This window comes from Erithacus rubecula (genome assembly GCF_903797595.1).
Source record: "Erithacus rubecula genome assembly, chromosome: 27".
NCBI lineage: Eukaryota > Metazoa > Chordata > Aves > Passeriformes > Muscicapidae > Erithacus > Erithacus rubecula.
The window spans coordinates 49,865-68,761 of record NC_136679.1 but is presented as its reverse complement, the minus strand read 5'-3'; the positions used below and the strand labels follow the sequence as shown (position 1 = coordinate 68,761).

The following is an 18,897-nucleotide window of genomic DNA, read 5'->3' as shown; positions in this document are numbered from 1 at the left end:
TTTTCGTGTTTTTTTTGTTTTTTTTTTTTTGTGGTTTTTTTTTTTTGGGGGGGGGGGGTTTGTTGTTTTTGTTTGTTGTTTTGTGTGTTTGGGGTTTTTTTGGTTGATTGGTTTTTTTGGGAGAGTGGGAAGAAGTGAGCGGGGCAGCCACAGCGATGCTCTTTATTGGCATCCCAAAGATACACACGGACACATTCCAAATTCCACCCCCCCGGGCCTTCCCCGTGCACCCCCCGGCTCATGCTGCCCCCAACCCCCCAAAAATCCCCCCAAAAATCCCCCCAAAAATCCTTCTACTTCCTAAGAACCCGGCCCTGGAACTACAGAGGGGGGAATGGGGGACACACGGGGTTTGTACGACACAAAACGAGTTCTGACATTGGCTTGGGTTCCCCCGCCCTGGGTTTGAGGGGGTTTTTTGGTGTTTCTGGAATTTTATTCACGTTTTTCCCCTCAGCCAGGGGAAAATTGAGGCAGCTCCCGGCTCCTCTTTGGGTGCTGAGTTGGTCCCAGTTCCCTCGGGTGTGAAAATTGGATTTTCAGGATTTTGGGAGCCGAAATACTTTTCCATGATGTGAGAACCTGAGAGCTGCTTTGTCCTGAGGAAAAGAATTCCCAGCAGGAGAGGATTTGGACCCGAGCATTTCAAATCCTCAGTTTGTCCTGGACTGGCTTTTCCAAAAAATTCCAGGCTGATGGGAACAACCTGAAGATCACCAGTGATGGAATCCATGTGGAATTCATCCTGAATTCATCTCAGATCCACCAAGAATTCATCTCAAATTCATCTGCAATCCATCCTGAATTAATTCCAAATTCATCCCAGATCCATCCTGAATTCATCCCGAATTCAACCCAAATTCATCCCAAATCCGTTCCAAATCAGTCCTGAATTCATCTCAAATCAATTCCAAATCGATCCTGAATTCATCCTGAATTCATCCTGAATTAATTCCAAATCCATCCTGAATTCATCACGAATTCAGCCCAAATCCATTTCAAATCCATCCTGAATTAATCCCAGATCAATCCTGAATTAATCCTGAATCCCAACCCTGCCGATTTGGGGAGGGGTGGGCGTTTCTCTGCCCCTCCCCCCCGAGTTTTTAAGGCCAGAAATGAAGGATTGGGATGGGAATTCCCGCCTGGATGGGGGAGGGGACAGCGCTGTCCCCAGGGAGTGACACGGACAAACGGCACAAATCCGATTGACAGCCGGGGAAAATCCCGCCCGGCCCTCGGGGGGATTTTGGGTGGATCCCGGGGGATGGGAGGGGCCGCATGTCCTTGGGGACATCTCCAGGAGCCTGGTGGCCACTCAGGGAACATCCCTGGGACCTTGGTGGCCACTCAGGGGACATTCCCCAGGCCAGTGGCCACTCAGGGGACATCCTCAAAAACTCAGTGGCTACTCAGAGGACATCACCAGGAGCCTGGTGGCCACTCAGGTGACATCCCTGGGAGGTCAGTGGCCACTCAGGTGGCACTCCCCAGACCTGTGACCACTCAGGGGATGTTCCCCAGCACAGTGGCCACTCAGGGGACGTCACCAGAAGCTCGGTGACCACACAGGTGACATCCTTGGCACCTTGGTGGCCACTCAGGTGACATTCCCCAGGACAATGACCACTCAGGTGACATCACCAGGAGCCCAGTGGCCACTCAGGGGACACTCCCCAGCCCAGGGCCACCGTCCAGCTCACCCCAAAACCCCCAAAATGCCCTGGGGGAGTTCTGGAGAGCAATGTCCCCTGGCAGGGGAGGTGCTGTGGGGACAGGGACATTTGGGGACATTTCTGAGCACAGTGCTGGCACGGAGGAGCCCTTTGGAGCAGGGAGGGGACAGTGGGGACAGTGCAATGGTGGTGGTGGGGTGGCTTTGGGGACAGGAGGAGCGGAACCCTTGGGGGTGTCCCTGTGGGGCAGGCACTTGGTCAGCACCTTCAGTGTCCCTTTGGTGTCCCCTCAGTGTCCCCCCACTAAATCTGCTCCTCCCCGTCCGGGGGTTGGTCCCAGTCCCAAAAATCCCTGCGCCCCCAAATTTCACAGTGTAGGAAGCCGAGTCGTCTCCTCGCCACCCCCTCAAGAGCCCCCCAGATTCCAGCCCAGCAGCTCCAGGGCTCTCCAGCCACACCCTCCCCGCTTTGGGGGAAAATTTGGAGGATTTGGAGGTGTAGGGGGGGCAAGAGGAAGAGGACCCCTTCTTGTTTTGGGGGGAAAATTTGGATGATTTGATGGGGGCAGGAGGAAGAGGAGCTCTCCTCATTTTGGGGAAAATTTTGGGGGTGTTGGGAGGGACAGGAGGAAGAGGAACTCTCCCCCTTTTTTTGGGAAAATTGGGGTGATTTGGGGGTGTAGGAGGGCAGAAAATTTTGGGGATTTGGGGGTGTTGAGGGGAGCAGGAGGAAGAAGAGCACTCCCCGTTTTTGGGGAAAATTTTGGGGGATTTGGGGGTGCAGGAGGAAGAGGAGCTCTCCCTGTTTTGGGGGGTAATTTTTGGTGATTTGGGGGTGTTGGGAGAGGCAGTAGGAAGAGGAGCCCTCCCTGTTTTTGGGGAAAGTATGGGGATTTTGGGGGGTGCAGGAGGAAGAGGAGCCCCAGGGAGGAGAGGGCCGAGAGCACAGAGCTCACTCCATGTCCATCTGTCCATCTGGACCACAGCCAGAATTTGGGCTCACCCCACCCCCACCCTCCCCAAAAACCCCCTCAGGGGCTGCCGGGCGGGGTGGGCACGGGGACGAGCCGATACCAAAACTTGACGAGCCGCCCCAGCATCGCCTCCCCCACCCCGGCAGCGCCCAGAGGGGGCGGGGACACCCCTCCCGGGCCACCCCTCAGACGGGGGAGGTGGCCGTGGACTCGCTGGCCAGGCTGTCGGCGATGTCCCCGCGCTGGGCGCGGCGCAGGGCGGCCAGCAGCGCCTCCAGCGTGGCCGACTCGCGGCGCCCCCAGTGAGCCAGCAGAGCCTTGGCCGGCGACTCCTCCCGCGTGAAGGAGGCGATCAGCTCCTCCTGGTAGCCCAGCTCGCCCGCCAGCTGCCGCCACGAGTCCTGCTCCGAGCTGCCCAGCAGCTTGGCCACCTCCTCCTGCTTGCTGGCCGGCAGCGCTGTATAAGGGTTCCCGTCGGGTTTGGGGGCTGGGAGAGGAGAGGTGGGGTCAGGTGCAGTCCTGGGGTGTGCCTGTCCATCCTAGAGTGTCCCTGCCCACCCCAGACCATCCTTGTCCATCTCCAGGATATTCCTGACCATCCCAGGGTGTCCCTCTCCATTCTGAGATGTCCCTGCACACCCCAGACCATCCCAGACCATCCTTGTCCATCCCAGTCCATCTGTGTTTTTCCCTGTCCGTCCCAAAACATCCCTGCTGACCCCAGGGTACTCCTGCTCACTCCAGACCATCTCTGCCCACCCCAGACCATCCTGCCTACCCCCAGACCCCCCGGGTGCCCCTCATGTCTCACCTGGCCCCTGGCCAGGCCCGGGGGGCTGCTGCTCGTGCAGGCTCTGGCTGTCCACGGAGATGCCGCTGTCGCTGTGCAGCTTCTCCCCCTCGGGGGATGGGGTCTGGTTCACCGGGCGGTTGTTGGCACCCTGCTTGTTCTGCTTGCAGCTGTTCCACCTCCGGGGGCAGGGGGAGGGGGCGTCACTAGGACTGCCAGGGCTTTGTCACCTTCCCTGGGGTTTGTCCTGTTCCCTGGGTTCTGTCCCATTTTCTTGCTTTTCTCCCATTTTCTGATTTGTGTTCTGTTCTGTCCCTGCACCCCAAATCCCTCTCCCTGCCACCCAAACCCCCATCCCTGCTCCCAAACGCCCATTCCCATCTCCAACCCTCCATTCCTGCCCCCCAAATCCCCATCCTCTTCCCCAACCCCCCGTCCCTGCCCCCTGCACCTCTTGAAGGCGATGTAGGCCACCAGCCCCACCACCACAGCAGCCAGGATGGAGCAGTACACGGGGATCAAATTGTCACTGCTCCCGTGGGTCACCACGGGCTGAGAGCTGCCCAGGACGGTGGTGGCCACATCTGCCGCCGTGCTGGCCACGCCCTCAGTGCTCAGCGGCTCCCTGGTGGCCACCTCGGGGCTCTCAGAGCCCCCCAGGGCCGGGGGCTGCGTTGTCCAGCGAGGGTGAAGTCCTGCCAGGGTGCAGGGGGAGGAAAATTGGGATGAGGGTGAGAAGGAGTTGGCAGGAAGGTTTTACAGATATAACAGAAAGATCTTTGAATGTAGAATCTGAAGGAAGGATAAAAATAATAACAAGTTTTAATGTGAAAAAAAGAAAAATTGTGTGAGGCTGGAATTGTGCTGGGATTGTGCTGGAATTATGTGAGGCTGGAATTCTGCCCTGCCAGCCCCTGGGGCCACAGTGCTGTCACAGGGGAGGTTGGTGACACTGGGATTGGTGACACTGGAGGGATTAGTGGCAGGGGGGTTGGTGACATGAGGGGGTTGGTGACACAGGGGGGTTGGTGACACTGGAGGAATTGGTGACAAGGGCTTGGTGGCCTCTGCTGCCCTGCCGTGTCCCGCCCCGCCGCCCTTTGGAGCCGCTCCCTGCAGACAAAGCCGCCGCTGTGCCCTTGACTTGTGGCTCCATTTACTCGACCCCTGGGCGGGAGCGGCCCCTGCCCCGCCCGGCGGCGACCTCGACAAAGGACAAAGAGCTTTTCTCATGGGACAGCGAGTGACGAATGACATCGCTGCCGCCCGGAACCGCCGCGGGCTGTGCCGGGGAGCCACCGCTGGGGCAGCTCTGACTGGGGCAGATCTGGATGGGGCAGCTCTGGATGGAGCATCCCAGTTTCCCAGGAGCTCAGCACGGCTCTGACTGTGGCTCTGCCCCCATTTCTCCCCGTTTCCCCCATTACCGAGGGGCTGAAGCCGTGTTTGGGATGCTGATGGTGACTGTGAGGGATCCCCAGCTCCTTTCTCTCGCACCCAATGTCACACCCTAAACCCAGACCCGGCCACGCCTGGGCAGCCCCACCAGGAACTCCCCAGTGGGGGCAGCAGAGCTGTGACAGTGACACTGTACAGCTGTGACAATGACACTACACAGCCATGCAATGACACAGCACAGCAGTGGCAATGACACTGCACACCTGTGACAGCGACACAACACAACTGTGACAATGACACAGCAGAGCTGTGACTGTGACAGTGACAGCAGAGCTGTCACAGTGACACAGCCAGCCTGGACACAACAGAGCTGTGACAATGACACTGTACAGTTGTGACAATGACACAGCCACCCTGGACACAGCACACCTGTGACAGTGACAGCACACGTGTGACAGTGACACACACCTGTGGCAATGACACACACCTGTGGCAATGATAACACACACTGTGACAGTGACACACACTTTGACAGTGACAGCACACCTGTGACAATAACACACCTGTAACACTGACACACCCGTGACAGTGACACACACCTGTGACAATGACACACACCTGTGGCAATGATAACACACCTGTGACAGTGACACACACTGTGACAGTGACACACACTGTGACAATGCCGCCCTTACCCCGGCACTCGGCGTCCGCCGTGGCCGTGCACTCGCGCACCTGCACCTCGTTCTCCTCGCAGGTGGTGCAGGGCAGGCAGGGATCCACGAAGTTGGCCTCGCTGGAGAAGGTGCCCTGGGGACACTCCTCGCACACCGTGTCCTGCGAGCCCTTGCACGAGAACATCAGCCCGAAGCCGACGCCGCAGACGCCGCACTGCCGGCAGCTCCCGCTGGATTCATCCTGGAAATAGCCGTAGGCGCAGACGCAGACGGCGTCGTCGGACTCCACGCAGGGTGCGGACATGCTCTGCAGCCCCCCGCACTGCGTGCACGGCCGGCACGGCTCCGTGGCACTCACCGTGTCCGAGAAGGTGACGCCTGCGGGGACAGTGGGTGGGGCGGGGATTGGGGGCAGTCCCCGGGGTTGGGGTGGGATTGGGGTTTGTGATTCTGGTGTTGCTCTGTGGGGTCAGGGGGAGAGGGGTGCTGGCTTTGTGGCTTGCCCAGACTTGGGTTGTTGTTAATAGCTGGGCTATTCTCAAAAAATTCCCAGTTCTGGCACCCTCCAGGTTCTCCATTCCCATTAACACCTTCTCCATTCCTGCAGGAATTCCCAGTTCTGGCATCCTCCAGGCTCTCCATTCCCATTAGCACCTTCCCCACTCCTGCAGGATTTCCCAGCCCCGAGCAGCCACCAAAGGCCCCAGTTCCCCTGAATTAATGCTTTCCCCATTCCCCAGCAACTCCCAATTCTGAGCATCCCTCCACACCCAGATTCCCATTAACATCTCCTGTTCCCACCTCCCCATCCCATTCCCATTAACATCTCCTCCAATCCCATTAGAACCTCCCCATTACCACTTCCTCATCCCATTTCCCATTAACATCTCCGCATTCCCATTTCCTCATCTCATTCCCAGTAACATCTCCTCATCCCATTCCCACTATAATCCCATTCCTACTATCAATCATTCCATTCCCATTTTCTCACCCCATTCCCACCTCCCCATTCTATTCCCACTTCCTCACCTCATTCCCACTTCCTCACCCCATTCCATTCCCATTCCCATCTCCTCCTCCTCACCCCATCCATCCCCACCGCAATTCCCAGCTCCCCGCTCTCACCCACGCTCTAATTCCCCTTTTTATTCCCATTCCCGACCTCCGGGCGCTCCCCGCTCTTCCCACCCCATCACTTTCTCCTCCACGTCCTGCCCGGGGGTCCCCGGGGCCGCGTGTCGCTGTCCCCCCCTCTGGCTGTGACGGGGACAGGAGGTGACAGCTCGGAGTGGCTGACTCTGCCCGACCCCGGCTTCAGTTTCATCCTGCCGGGAGGGAAATCAATCCCTGCGCCCGGCTCTGCGTGCTCCCGCGGGAATTTGGGGATATTTTTAGCCCCGGAAGAGGGGTCAGGGCCGTCCTGGAGGGCGCAGCTGCTGCTCCCATCCCACTGTTCCCCCATCCATGGAAATTCCAGCCCTGGGGATGGTGGAGAACGAGCCAGACCCGTGCTGATCCCTGATGGGGCAGGGATGGAGCTGGGATTGGTGATTCCAGCTCTCAGCAGCTTCCCTGGGCACAGGGCTGTTTGGGACCGGTATTTTGGGATGCTCCAGAGGGGGGTGAAGCACCCAGAGCCCTCAGGAGGGATGGAAGCTCCATCCCAGCCTCGGATCCACAGGATTTTTCCCCTGTGCCTGGGCATCCTGCACCCCTCCCGAGATTTCCCCTGGATCTCCAGAGGACACCGGGGGATGTGAAATCCCAAAATCCTGGAATGCCTTGGGTCAGGAGTGACCTTAAACCTCACCCAGACCCTGGACAGGGACACCTCCCACTACCCCAAACCCCACCCTTCGGACCCTCCCAGGGGTGTGGCAGCCCTGGGCACGCTGTCCCTGGTGCTGCTAGCCCAGCTGTGGCCCGGCAGTGGCCCCGCACGCCAGAGCAGCCCCGGGGCGGCACACGCGGCTCCCATTAACCTGGGCTCATCCCTCGCATTATCCTGAATTATTGATGGGCCCCATTAGAGCGGGGAAGTGGCCAGGAAAGGCTTTTGGCTGAGTGGGCACATTTGCAGCGGCAGACGAAGGTATCCGAGCCCAGCAATTACAGCCGAGATTCAAACGGGCCCCCCCTCATCCCACGGCAGAGAGAGATAAATAAATCATGAGGCAGCAATTGGGCACTGGGGGGGGGGGGGGGGGGGGGGGGGGGCAGAATGGGGGGGAAAAGGAGGAAATTACAACAAACCCCCCTTTAGGGATGGTTTCTGAACTCCCCCGGGGTTTGGCTTTGGTTGTATATTTTTTTTTTTTTTCCATAACGACTCCTCGGGAGCGTGTCCAAGGCAGTGCCCGGGGCGCAGGTGGGGATCCGGCCCTGGGCCGTGCCCACATTCCGGGGATGCAGGAGGCTGTGCCGGGAGCGGGGCTGCCTCTGCCTGCCCGGCCCCAGGGATCCGGTCTGGGGGGGATTTCAGGGGATTCAGAGAAATACAGGGGGATTCAAAGCAATACGGTGGGGGGGGGGGGGGGGATTCAGAGAAATACAGGGGGATTCAGAGCAATCCAGGGGGACCCAGGGCCCCAGACCCTCTCCCCATCCCAGCAAGGGATGGCTGCAGTGTTTGCAGGTTTCCTTCCCTCCACACCCCAAAATCTCTCTCAGAGAAGAGCTGAGGGTGGGGAGGAAGTTTTCCCTCGGTGAGATCCAGATTGGGGCAGATTCCAACCCCAAACTGGGGCAGGGGGAATCCATCCCTAACTGGGATCCAGCCCTCATGGGCACAGGGATGCAGCTCCATCCATCGATTCCTGAGGTATTTTTAGCCCTGCCCTCGCTCTTCTGCCTCCTCCTCTTCCTCTTCTGCCTCCTCTTCCTGCTCTGCACTCCCTCCCAGCCCCACTCCTGTTCCCAAACTGGCACCACAACTCCCAAACTGAAACTGCCATTCCTGGAGTTTTGGACACAGGAATCATCCTTGGAAATCACTGTTCCCCCTCTCCTCCCACAGTTCACGTCTCTCTCCTCAGCTTTGCTGGGATTTTAAGAAATGGTTTAAAATAAAAATGAAATAAATGGGAGGTGTGCCCATGGGTGTGTGTGGGGTCAGTCGGGGTAGGTGGGGGATTTTTGGGGTGAATGTTGGCCCAGCAGGTGGAGAGAGAGCAGGGTTGGGGCTGGGAATGAGCCTGGGATCAACAGATCCCAGCTCAGACAGAGGTGGGATTGACAGGGAGGATCTTTGGGGTGACTCTGGTGTTCAGGAAATCCGGGAATATCCCAATCCCAAAGACTGGCACCACCCCAAATCCCACCCTGTACTTAAAACCCACCCAACTGTGCCCAAACTCCCATTTTGGGGGGAGAATCTCCCACTTTAACACATCCTTTCCCCCTAACCCGACCCAAACCCCTCCTGGGAACGATGTGACACCTCCAGCAGGGAATGAGGGGACACTTGGGGCCCCTGCAGCCGCTGTCCCCAGTGGCCAGGGAGTTTTTGGGGTACTCACTGTCCAGGCAGGGCTCACACACCGTCTGGTTGACCCCGCAGGGCTGCACCACACCCTCACCCACGTTGCAGGCACGGCAGCACTCGCCACTGGCCGTGAACAGGTTGGTGGCACAATCGTCCTTGGAGCCCCTGGCAGGTCCCTGAGGGCAGAGCAGAGCCGGGGGGGTTACAGCTGCCACCTGGGAGGGGTGACAAAGGGACAGGGGCAGCCCTGGGCGCATCCTGCTGGTTGTAAACACAGATTTATGGGGGAAAAAAAGCGATTTTGCAGAATTTGCTGAGCTCTGCGGCTGCAAGGAGTTGGGAGAGCCCCCGGCGGTGGTTTGGCGTGAGGTGGCCTCGGTTTGTCCTTGCCCCCGGGGGCTCAGCCCTTCCCAGCCCAGAGCGGGGGGGAGAAGAGAGGAGGAATCCCTGCCTCGATGGAGGGTCTGGAGAGCCTGGGCTACACCTCTGCCCCCGAGAAAAACTCCAAAAAACTGAAACGAGATGGAAATGAGGAACTGCGGGAGCACTAGGACCTCCTTGCCACCACACCTGGAAGCCACAAATTTCCCCCAGGCCACCCCTCTGCAGCTGGGGTGGGGGTGAAAAAACCCCAAAACCCCTCCTGGCTAGGATTATGGGATGCAGGACGCCCCAGCCCTCCCAAACCTCCTCCTGCTCCCTTTTCTCGCAGCCCCAAGGCAGAACCATCCCTCGACCACCCACCCACGGCTGATTTTCTGGGGGGGTTGAGGAGACGGGAGAGGCTCTGGGGAGCATCTGGCGGCCTCGTCAGCGCCTTGGCCGCGTCCCCGCGTTCGATGCGGCTCCGCATCCGGCGGGGCCGAGACAATGGAGCGCCAATTCCAGGCAGCTGAATGACAAAGTGCTCCAATTACCCAGCGCCGCTCCCCCCGCTCCCCGCCAGCCCGGCCTGGCAGCCCCTTCCTTCTCCCAGAGCCCTGCTCCAGATCCTAATTCCAGAGCCTTTCCCAGATCCTTATTCCAGACTGTTTTTCCAGTGACTTTTCCCAGACCCTTTATCCAGATCCTTATTTCAGCCCCTTTTCCTGGGCTTTTTCCCATATATTTATTCCAGAGTCTTGTTCCAGACCCTTATCCCAGGTTCTTTTCCCAAACCCTTTTCCCAGACCATTACTCCAGTCCATTATCCCAGATCCTTTTCCCACATCCTTTTTCCAGACCCTTATTCCAGGCTCATATTCCAGTCCCTTTTTCCTGACCCTTATTCCAAGTCCTTTTCCCAGCCCCTTTTTCCCTCTCTGAGCAGACATGAATGGATTGGAACACCTGGAATCTTCCCAGCACCCCCAAATGTCACCTGGGAAGGGGTTTGGGGTGAGGCGGATTCCGAGATCCCAGAGCATCCCAGAATCCCAGAATTTCCAGCTCTCGCAGATCTTCCCATGATCCCAGAGCATCCCATGGCCCCAGAGCTTCCCACAAACCCGGAGAAACCCAAAATCCCAGAGCATCCCAGAGCTTCCCCAACCCCAGAATTTCCAGCAATCCCAGAGCATCCCTCGATCCCAGAGTTTCCAGCTCTCCCAGAGCTTCCCTCGATCCCAGAGCTTCCCCCAACCCCAGAGTTTCCAGCTCTCCGGCCCCTCCGGCTCTCCCACGCTGCTCGCAGCTGCCAGCGGCAGCTCCGCGTGGGCCGGGCCCGCTCGCGCTCTGTGGCCACCTGTCCCCTCCTCGGGGCCACCGCCACCCCCCCCCGCGGCTGCCCCCGATTCCTGCGGGAAACTCCCCGCTCCAGGTGCCGTGGCCGCCCCCCCCCCCTCGCTCCCGGGGCTTCCCTGCGGGGTCTGGGGGCGCGGAGCCTCCCGGGGCTGGGAGGGGGCACCTGGTCCGCGTTAGGGCGGCGGAAATGGGGCCGCGATTAGCGCAGCTCCCGGTGACAAAGCCGCGGGTATTAACGCCATAAAACATCCTGACAGCTGGCCCGGCCCGGGGGGTGCAGGCGACACCTCTGGAAGCTTTTAATTGTTTTTGGAGCCGTGTTCGGGGGGCTGGAGCCCCGAGCAGGCGCTGCTGGCTCAGGACGAAGCCGCTCCGAGCGGGATTTCCAGCGCCTGGCACAAGGCAGGGAATGGGATATTTTAGGGATGGGATTTTGGGATGGGGATGCTCCAGCTGTCCCCGAGCCCGGCGGGGGAACTCTGTCTCTCTTGGCTGAGCACCGCCGGACTAAACCACTCAAACCCCGGCTCCCGGCGCTTCCCGGAGTTTTGGCGAGTCTAGTCCGAGCAGCGAGAGCGGCAGGCGGGGGTCCCGGGGATTTCAGAGGGTCCCGGGGGTCTCGGAGGGTGCCGGGGTTTGGGTGGTTCCGTGCTGTGGATACATCTGGGTGGGCACATCTGGGGTCTGTTCCCTGGGGTCCCGCAGAGCAGAACCAGACCCCTCGAGGTGATCCCCGCCCCGTGAAGTGACGATTTGGAGACATCACTGTAGCAGCCCCCGCTCCCCGCTGTCCCCGGTGTCCCCTCCCCGCTGTCACAGCGCTCCCGGGCCGGTTTGGCCACCCCGATCTCGTGGGGGGTTTTGGGGGGAAGGACCCCCCCAGCTCTGCTCTCCTCCACCTTCACAATCCTGTCCGAGGGGTGTCCTCCTGCCCAACCCCTTCCTAGGACCCCAAATCAAATCCTAACCCCCCAAAAAGCCCCGTTGCGGGTTTGGATCCCCCTTCCCCGGCTCCGGGCTCTGCTGTCCCCCCATTTCCAGCACCCCTAAGTTTTTAGTCTGAGGCGCACGGCAGGAGGAAAAGGGGTTCAGCCTCCGCTCTGGGGGATGAAGGCACTGGGGGGGTTCTGCCCCCGCTCCCCTGGACTGAGGTTCGGGCAGCTCGGAGGGGTTGGAGGTCCCCGCGCCCTCTCCCTCCGCACCCCAAAAACCTCTGCCCGTCCCCCCCGGGGTTCCCCGGTGCGTCCGGGACCCTTCATCTCCATCCCTCGGTGTCCCCTCCCCGCACTCACCGCCCTCAGCAGCGACAGCGACAGCAGCGACAGCAGCGACAGTCGCGACAGGAGCCCGGCCATGGCGCGGGGGGAGCGGGGCCGGTGACACCCCCGAGAGCGCGGCCGGGCTCTGCCCTCGCTCTGCCGCTCCCCGCCGCGGCGGCGGCCAGAAAAGGCTGCAAGTCCCTCCTCCTCCGCCTCCTCCTCCTCCTCCTCCCCCCCCCCCCCCCCCCCACCCCCGCCGTCCTCGGAGCAGCCCGGAGCAGCCGAGCCACACAAAGCCCGAGCCCCCCCTGCGCCCCCGCTGGCCACGAAGCGTTTATGGGGTGCGCTCGCTCCTTATCCCGCCCGGGATCTTCATCCCTTCGCTTCTTTATCCTCTCCATCATTTTTCCCTCCTGTGCTGTCTGTCCGTCCTTCCATCCCTTCCTCTCCGTCTGTCCCCGGGGTGGGGTCCCCGACGCCACCGCAGCCCTTGGTGGGGGAACCAAAGGACACCCAGGGTGACACCGAGGGGCCCCCAGAGAGAAGGGGGGACACGCGGCGGGGGGTTTGAATTAAATCTTTGTCATCCTGCCCTCCCTCCACAGCGGGAAAAAAAAAAAAAAAAAAAAAAAAAAAAAAAAAAAAGATAAAAAACCAACAAGGGCGTTCTGCGGTCCCTAAAAAAGTCCCTGCGTGCCACCCTCGTTTGTCACAGCGTGACTCTGCCCTGTGTCACCCCCGCGGGGTCACTGGTGTCACTGGGATGGGCCCGGACTCGCTGTCGCTGCCTCCGGGTGGTCACGGTGGCCACGGCACAGCGGATTTGGCCTCGCGTGCGTTTCCTCCCCGCTCCGGGTTCTTCAGGTGCGTCTGGGGCTCCCAAAATCCCCCTGTTCCCACCCCTCAAAATCCTGCAATACCCAGCCCTAAACCCCGGGAATTTCAGCCCCAAAAATGTGGGAATTTCAGCTCCAGATTGTGGGAATTTCAGCCCAAAAATCTGAGAATTCCAGCCCCAAAATCTGGACTTCCAAGCTTTGAATTTAGAATTCCAACCCAAAAATTCTGGGAATTTCAGCCCCAAAATCCTGGGAATATTATGGCTCAAACCCTTGAAATTCTTGCCCCAAAAACCTGAGAATTCCAAGGTTAGAACTCTCAGAATTTCAGCCTGAAAACTTTGGAAAAAAAAAAAAAAACAAAAGAAACCAACCAACTCACGGAACTCTGGCCCCAAAAACCTGGAATTTTTTGGCCTCAAAATCCTGGAATACCCAGCCCTAAACCCCGGAAATTTCAGCCCCAAAAATGTGGAAATTTTAGCCCCAAAATCTGGGAATTTTATGACCCAACCCCCAGGAATTCTGGATCCACAATCCTTTTTTAATATATATTATATAGGGATCCTAATCAGCAGCCCCGCCCCCCAGAAGAGGAGGGCCCGCCCCCATGGGAAAAGGACCCGCCCCCATAGGAGAGGCTCCGCCCCCCAGGGGTTTCAAACTCTCAGAATTTCAGCCTGAAAATCCTGGGAAATTTAGCCCAAAACCTTGGGAATTTCAGCCTCAAAATCTTGGAATTTTAAAACCCAAACCCTGGGAATTCCTGCCCCAAAACTCCAGGAATTCTGGCCCCCCAAACCTGGAAATTATGGCATCAAAATCCTGAGAATGTTATGACTTAAACTCCAGGAATTCTGGCCTAAAAAACCTGGGTATTCCAAACTAAGAATTCTCAGAATTTCAGCCTGTAAATCCTGGGAATTTCTGCCTCAAAACCCCAGGAATTCTGGCCCCAAAAACCTGGGGATTCCAAGCTTAGAATTCTCAGCAGCCGCGGGATCCCGCAGCACGTGGCAAATCCAGATGTTTCCCTCGGATAAATCCCTCCCCCTCCTCCTCTCTGGGAATGATACAGGGAAAAATCCCAGCCCTGGAAAAGCCGAGCCCATTTGGGCTCCATCTGTGCCCAGGGAAGGGGAAATTCCCGCTTCCATCCCGACCCTCTGGAGAAGAAACTCCTGGAATTCTGCACCGAATTTCACCCGCGTGGTTTTCCAAAACAAAACAAAACAAAACGAAACAAAACAAAAAAAAAAAAAAAAAAAAAGTTGCGTCTCTTTCCCAACTCAACGAGGTGACAAAGAGCCGCTGGAAGCTCTGGAGTCACCTCCGGAATTAAATAAAAAAAACCCCAAATTAAACCCAAAGGCTCTGGGGGTGTTTTTTGGGGTGGGAATGTTGAAACCCCAAAAATTCACTAACGTGCTGTTGACTCTGGAGTGGGGGCGGGGGGGGTGGTGGGGGAGGGAGGAAGAAGTCCCAAAAAGTTTTTTGGGGACCCAAAATCAGCTGGGTCAGGGAGGACTTGGCTCAGTTTTCAATAATTAAAAAAAAAAAAACCCCACTGATTTTCCTCCTCAGGCTGAGGGGTCCTCACGGGGGTGTTTCCCTGCAGAAAAAATGGGATTAATTAACAAGAAAACAATTAGAGCTGAGGGAAATATTGTGTGGAGGTGTTTTCACCCCCTCGTTTTTTCTTTTTGGGGTCTCTCAAATTTTCCTCCAGCCACTCCCAGAAGGGTCCAGGGGATTTTTTTTTTTTTTTTTCCTTAAACCCAGTTAAACAGGGTGAAGTTTTTATGGATTTTACTCTAAAGCCGAGGTGAAATTCCCGACAGCGCCGAGCCCGCGGTGATGGTGAGATAAAAATAAAGATGAATTAATGAATAATAAATTCACATTTCCCACCGCCGGGGCTGGGAGCTGGAGGGGAAAACCTGTGGGGCAGAAAGGGACTTGGGCAGAGAGGGGGGTGGAGAAAATCGGGTTTTTTGGGGAAAAAGGAAGAAAATTGTCGTGGAATTGAGGTGGGGGAGGTATCGGAGAGTTCCCATCTCCATGTGTTGGAGGGGAATTTATGGCAAAAACCCCACAAAAAACCCCTGAGAAAAAACAAACAAAAAGCCCACCAAAAACAAAAACCAAAAACTAAAAAACCCCCAAACAAAAAGACCAACCCAAACTAAACCCCCCCCCCCAAAAAAACAAACCAAACCAAGACAAAAATACAAAAGCGTCCCTAACCAAAAAAAATAAAACCCCAAACCCCCCCCAAATTAAAAAAAAAGGCCCCTAAACAAACAAAATAAAACAAAACAAAAAAAAAAAAATCTCCTTTCTCCTCTCTGGCAGCTCTCCCTTCCCTTTTCCCATTTTTTTCCTTTTCCTTTTTCCCTTTTCTGTTGTGTTTTTTTTTGTTTTTTTTTTTCCCCCCATCCCTCACCCCGCGCTCTGGGATGAATCCTCGGGCCCTTATAAGGCCGGGCTGGAGGAACCGGAGGAAAAAAAAAACCAGAGAGGAAACCAGTGCCCGAGAGAGGCAAAAAAACCCCGGAGAAAAATCGGGAATGGAGAAACCGGGAATGGGGAAACCGGGAATAGAGAAAACGGGAGTGGGGAAACCGGGAATGGGAAAATCGGGAATGTAGAGCGGGCGGGGATAAAGGGTGACAGTCTGAGGGTGATCGATTGGTGATTGATTGGTGATTGGTCAGAGATTGAGCGGTGATTGAGCAGTGATTGGTGATTGATCAGTGATGATCGGTGATAAATTGGTGAAAGATCAATGATTGATGGATGATTGATGGGTGATCGATGGGTGATCCATGGGTGATTTTGGCAGAGGTGTGCGATGCATTTCCCTGCTTTCACCCTTGAGGAATTCATTCATGGATCCATCCATCATCCATCCATCATCCATCCATCATCCATCCATCATCCATCCATCCATCCATCCATCCATCCATCCATCCATCCATCCATCCATCCAACCATCCATCCATTCATCATTTATCCATCCATCCATCCATCCATCCATCCATCCATCCATCCATCCATCATCCATCCATCATCCATCCATCCATCCATTCATCCATCATTTATCCATCCATCCATCCATCCATCCATCCATCCATCCATCCATCCATCCATCATCCATCCATCCATCCATTCATCCATCCATCCATCCATCCATCCATCCATCCATCCATCCATCCATCCATCCACCCATCCATCCATCATTTATCCATCCATTCCCCATTTCCCCTCCCGGGGGTGCCGAGCCCCAGGACCCGCCCCCCCCCCCCCCCCATCCCAGCTTCTCCCGGAGGCCTCTCCCAGTTTCCCCCCGGGGTCTCTCCCCGTCCCCCTGGAACCCGAGCCGCGTCCGGCGGTGCCGTATGGGCCGGGGGCTGCCGCCCTCGCCAATCCCCCCCTTTTAAAACCATTTACGGCTCCCAAGCCGATGAACCCGGGGATTTGCTGAAGCCGCTCGAGGCCCCATTTTCCCTGGAACCCATTTCCAGGGCATGAATCACCGAGCGGAATGAACTCAATTACTCCAGACAGAGGCAGGAGATAAATCAGGGTCCCATTAGGAAACCTGGAGGGTGATTGATGGCCCCGGGCGGCAGCGCTGCTCCTCTCCCTTCCCTGCCCGTCTGCAGCCGGCTGGGACCGCCGAGCCGCTCTTGGAGCCGGGAGGAACCGGGATAATCCGGGAATTCTCCGGGGATAATCCGGGAATTCTCCAGGAATGCTCCGGGGATGTTCTGGGAATTCTCTGGGGACGGTCCGGGTTTGCTGCCGGGTTGCTCCGGGGATGCACCGGCCCTGCTCGGCACGGCCGTGCCCGATTGACCCAGATCAGATCGTTCTCCCCTCTCGCCCCGAGCAGCCTCATTCACGCTCCTCTCTCGTTCACTCATCGTTGCTCGGGAGAAACCCGGAGCCTTCCTGGAAATCTGGACTGGGATTTCCCCGATTCCAGCCCCAGGGGATCCATTCCCAATCCCGTGGGATCGATCCTAGCCCCGTGGGATCCATGCCAATCCTATGGTTTCCTCTCCCAATCCCATGGGATCCATTCCATCCTGTGGGATCCATTCCCAGCCCCATGGGATCCTCTCCCAGCCCCGTGGGATCCATTCCAATCCCGTGGGATCCTCTCCCAGCCCCGTGGGATCCATTTCCAATTCCAGGAGCCATCAAAGATCTGGGTGGGTTCATCCCGGGAGATCCGCCGGGATTTGGATCGGTCACAGTCCTTGGGGAGGTTCTGGGCGCTGGTTCTGCCTCTGCGAGCTGCAGCCCTGCCCCGGGCAGGAGCCCGAGCAGATTTTATCAACCATTTCTCAATCATCATTATCAACCCGGCCGCTCCGGGCTCCTTCCAGTCAGTGGGGAGGGAGCGGAATGCGCCAGGGACAATTCGAGCGCCAGCTCCATCCCCGCCCGAGGGGTCTGGGGGCAGCCGGGGAACTCCCAGCTGCCCCACATGCCTGAGCCAGGATTTACCAGGGCTCAAAAAAAAAAAAAAAAAAAATATATATATATATACACACACATATATATATACACACATACACACACATACATATATATATATATAAAATCGGATTTTTGCTTCCCGGGCAAAAGCCGCGTTCGGGAGCTGCTCCAAGGGCTGGGAATGCCCCACCTCAGCAGCAGCTCCTTCAAAAAAAAAAAAAAAAAAAAAATCCCAAAAATGTGTCAGGAGCTGCTTTTTCCCCTGGGAAAGTTAAGGTCCGGGGCTCCCAATGGCCGCTGGCTCTTCCAGCGGTTTTCCTGCAGATTTTGGGTGACACAACATTTGTCCCTTTGTCCCTCCTGCACCCCAAAAGCGGCTTTTCCACCTTTCCCCACCCCGAATCCTCACTGCCGGGTCCGTGCCTCCCCTTCCCCGGAATCCAGCCCAGTCCTAATGGGAGTCAGTGGGGAATTGGGGGGGATCAATGGCGGGCAATTAACGCGCAATTAACGGGGGAGAGGCGGCTGAGCGCCCCCGAGGGCACGGGCGGTGCCAGGGAACGGCAGCGCTGGGACGGAGCCGTGCGGGAAGTGACGCCCGGGGAGCTGCGGTGGGAAAAGCCGGGCCTGGAAAAGCCGGGCCTGGAGACTCCCCCGGGGGCGGAGAGAAGGGAGCTGCGGGGCTCGGAGAGAGGATGGGGCTGGGAAAACTCCGTGGGCTACCAAACCCTGCCCGTGGGCAACCGGCAGGGCTGCTGAAGGCAGGGGTTGTGTTGGGGGGGAAGAGAAGGGGGACCCCAAATATCTGTGACCCCCCCATAAATATCTGTGACGCCTCCCCCCCAAAATATCTGTGACCCCGATGTCTATGATCACCCCAAATGCCTGTGACTTCTGATATCTGTGACCCCCCATATTTGTGCCCTCCCATATCTGAACCCCCCGGTCTCTCCCTGCCCTCATTCCCAGCCGAGCCCCCCCTCGTCCCCCCAGCTCCCCCCGGGCTCTGCCCGAGGCTCGGGAGGCCTCGGGGGCTCCCTGACCCCGAGCCGGGTGCTGCTCCACAAAGCCCGGGATTGTTCCCCCTGCGAGACACAGGAAAATGGGGGGAGGCGTTTCCCGGGATTCTTGAGGCTCCCGGGAGTGCTGCGGGCGGGTCCTCTGCCCCAGAGGACTGAGAATGCTGGGGGGGAGGCACAGTGTCCCCCACCCCATTATCCCATTTCATTATCCGATCCCATTATACCATCCCGTCCCGTCCCGTCCCGTCCCGTCCCGTCCCGTCCCGTCCCATCCCATCGATCCAATTGTTCCAATTGACCCCATTCCATTCCATCGATCCCAGGGATTCCATTGATCCCACTGATCCCATCTCGCTGATCCCATTGATCCCAATGATCCCATTGATCCCATCCCATCCCTCCCTCTTGGGAATGAGCAGGGACAGGGACAGGACAGGGATAGGGACAGACGGGGACAGGGACAGGACAAGATCACAGCAGAGAATCTGGATAAGGCTCAGCTCTCCCGGGGCCTCCCCCACTTCTCCAGGATCTGATCGATCCCAAACTCGGAACGGGCCGAGCCG

General features: G+C 57.6%; 1 protein-coding gene and 1 long non-coding RNA gene across 2 annotated transcripts in view; both read right to left on the bottom strand.

The window, feature by feature from the left end:
• LOC306812851 overlaps window positions 1–18,897 on the bottom strand; it is a 70,684-nt gene that overhangs the window by 41,394 nt on the left and 10,393 nt on the right. The window lies entirely within an intron of this gene.
• NGFR (nerve growth factor receptor) lies at window positions 2,835–12,123 on the bottom strand (the record flags this gene model as incomplete). The annotated part of the gene is made up of 6 exons (XM_079327739.1): window positions 12,013–12,123; window positions 9,033–9,174; window positions 5,533–5,892; window positions 3,891–4,134; window positions 3,461–3,618; window positions 2,835–3,136 (listed from the first exon to the last, which is right to left on the bottom strand). Exons 1-6 carry the CDS (start codon window positions 12,073–12,075, stop codon window positions 2,835–2,837), a joined length of 1,269 nt encoding a protein of 422 aa, XP_079183865.1. The 5' UTR covers window positions 12,076–12,123.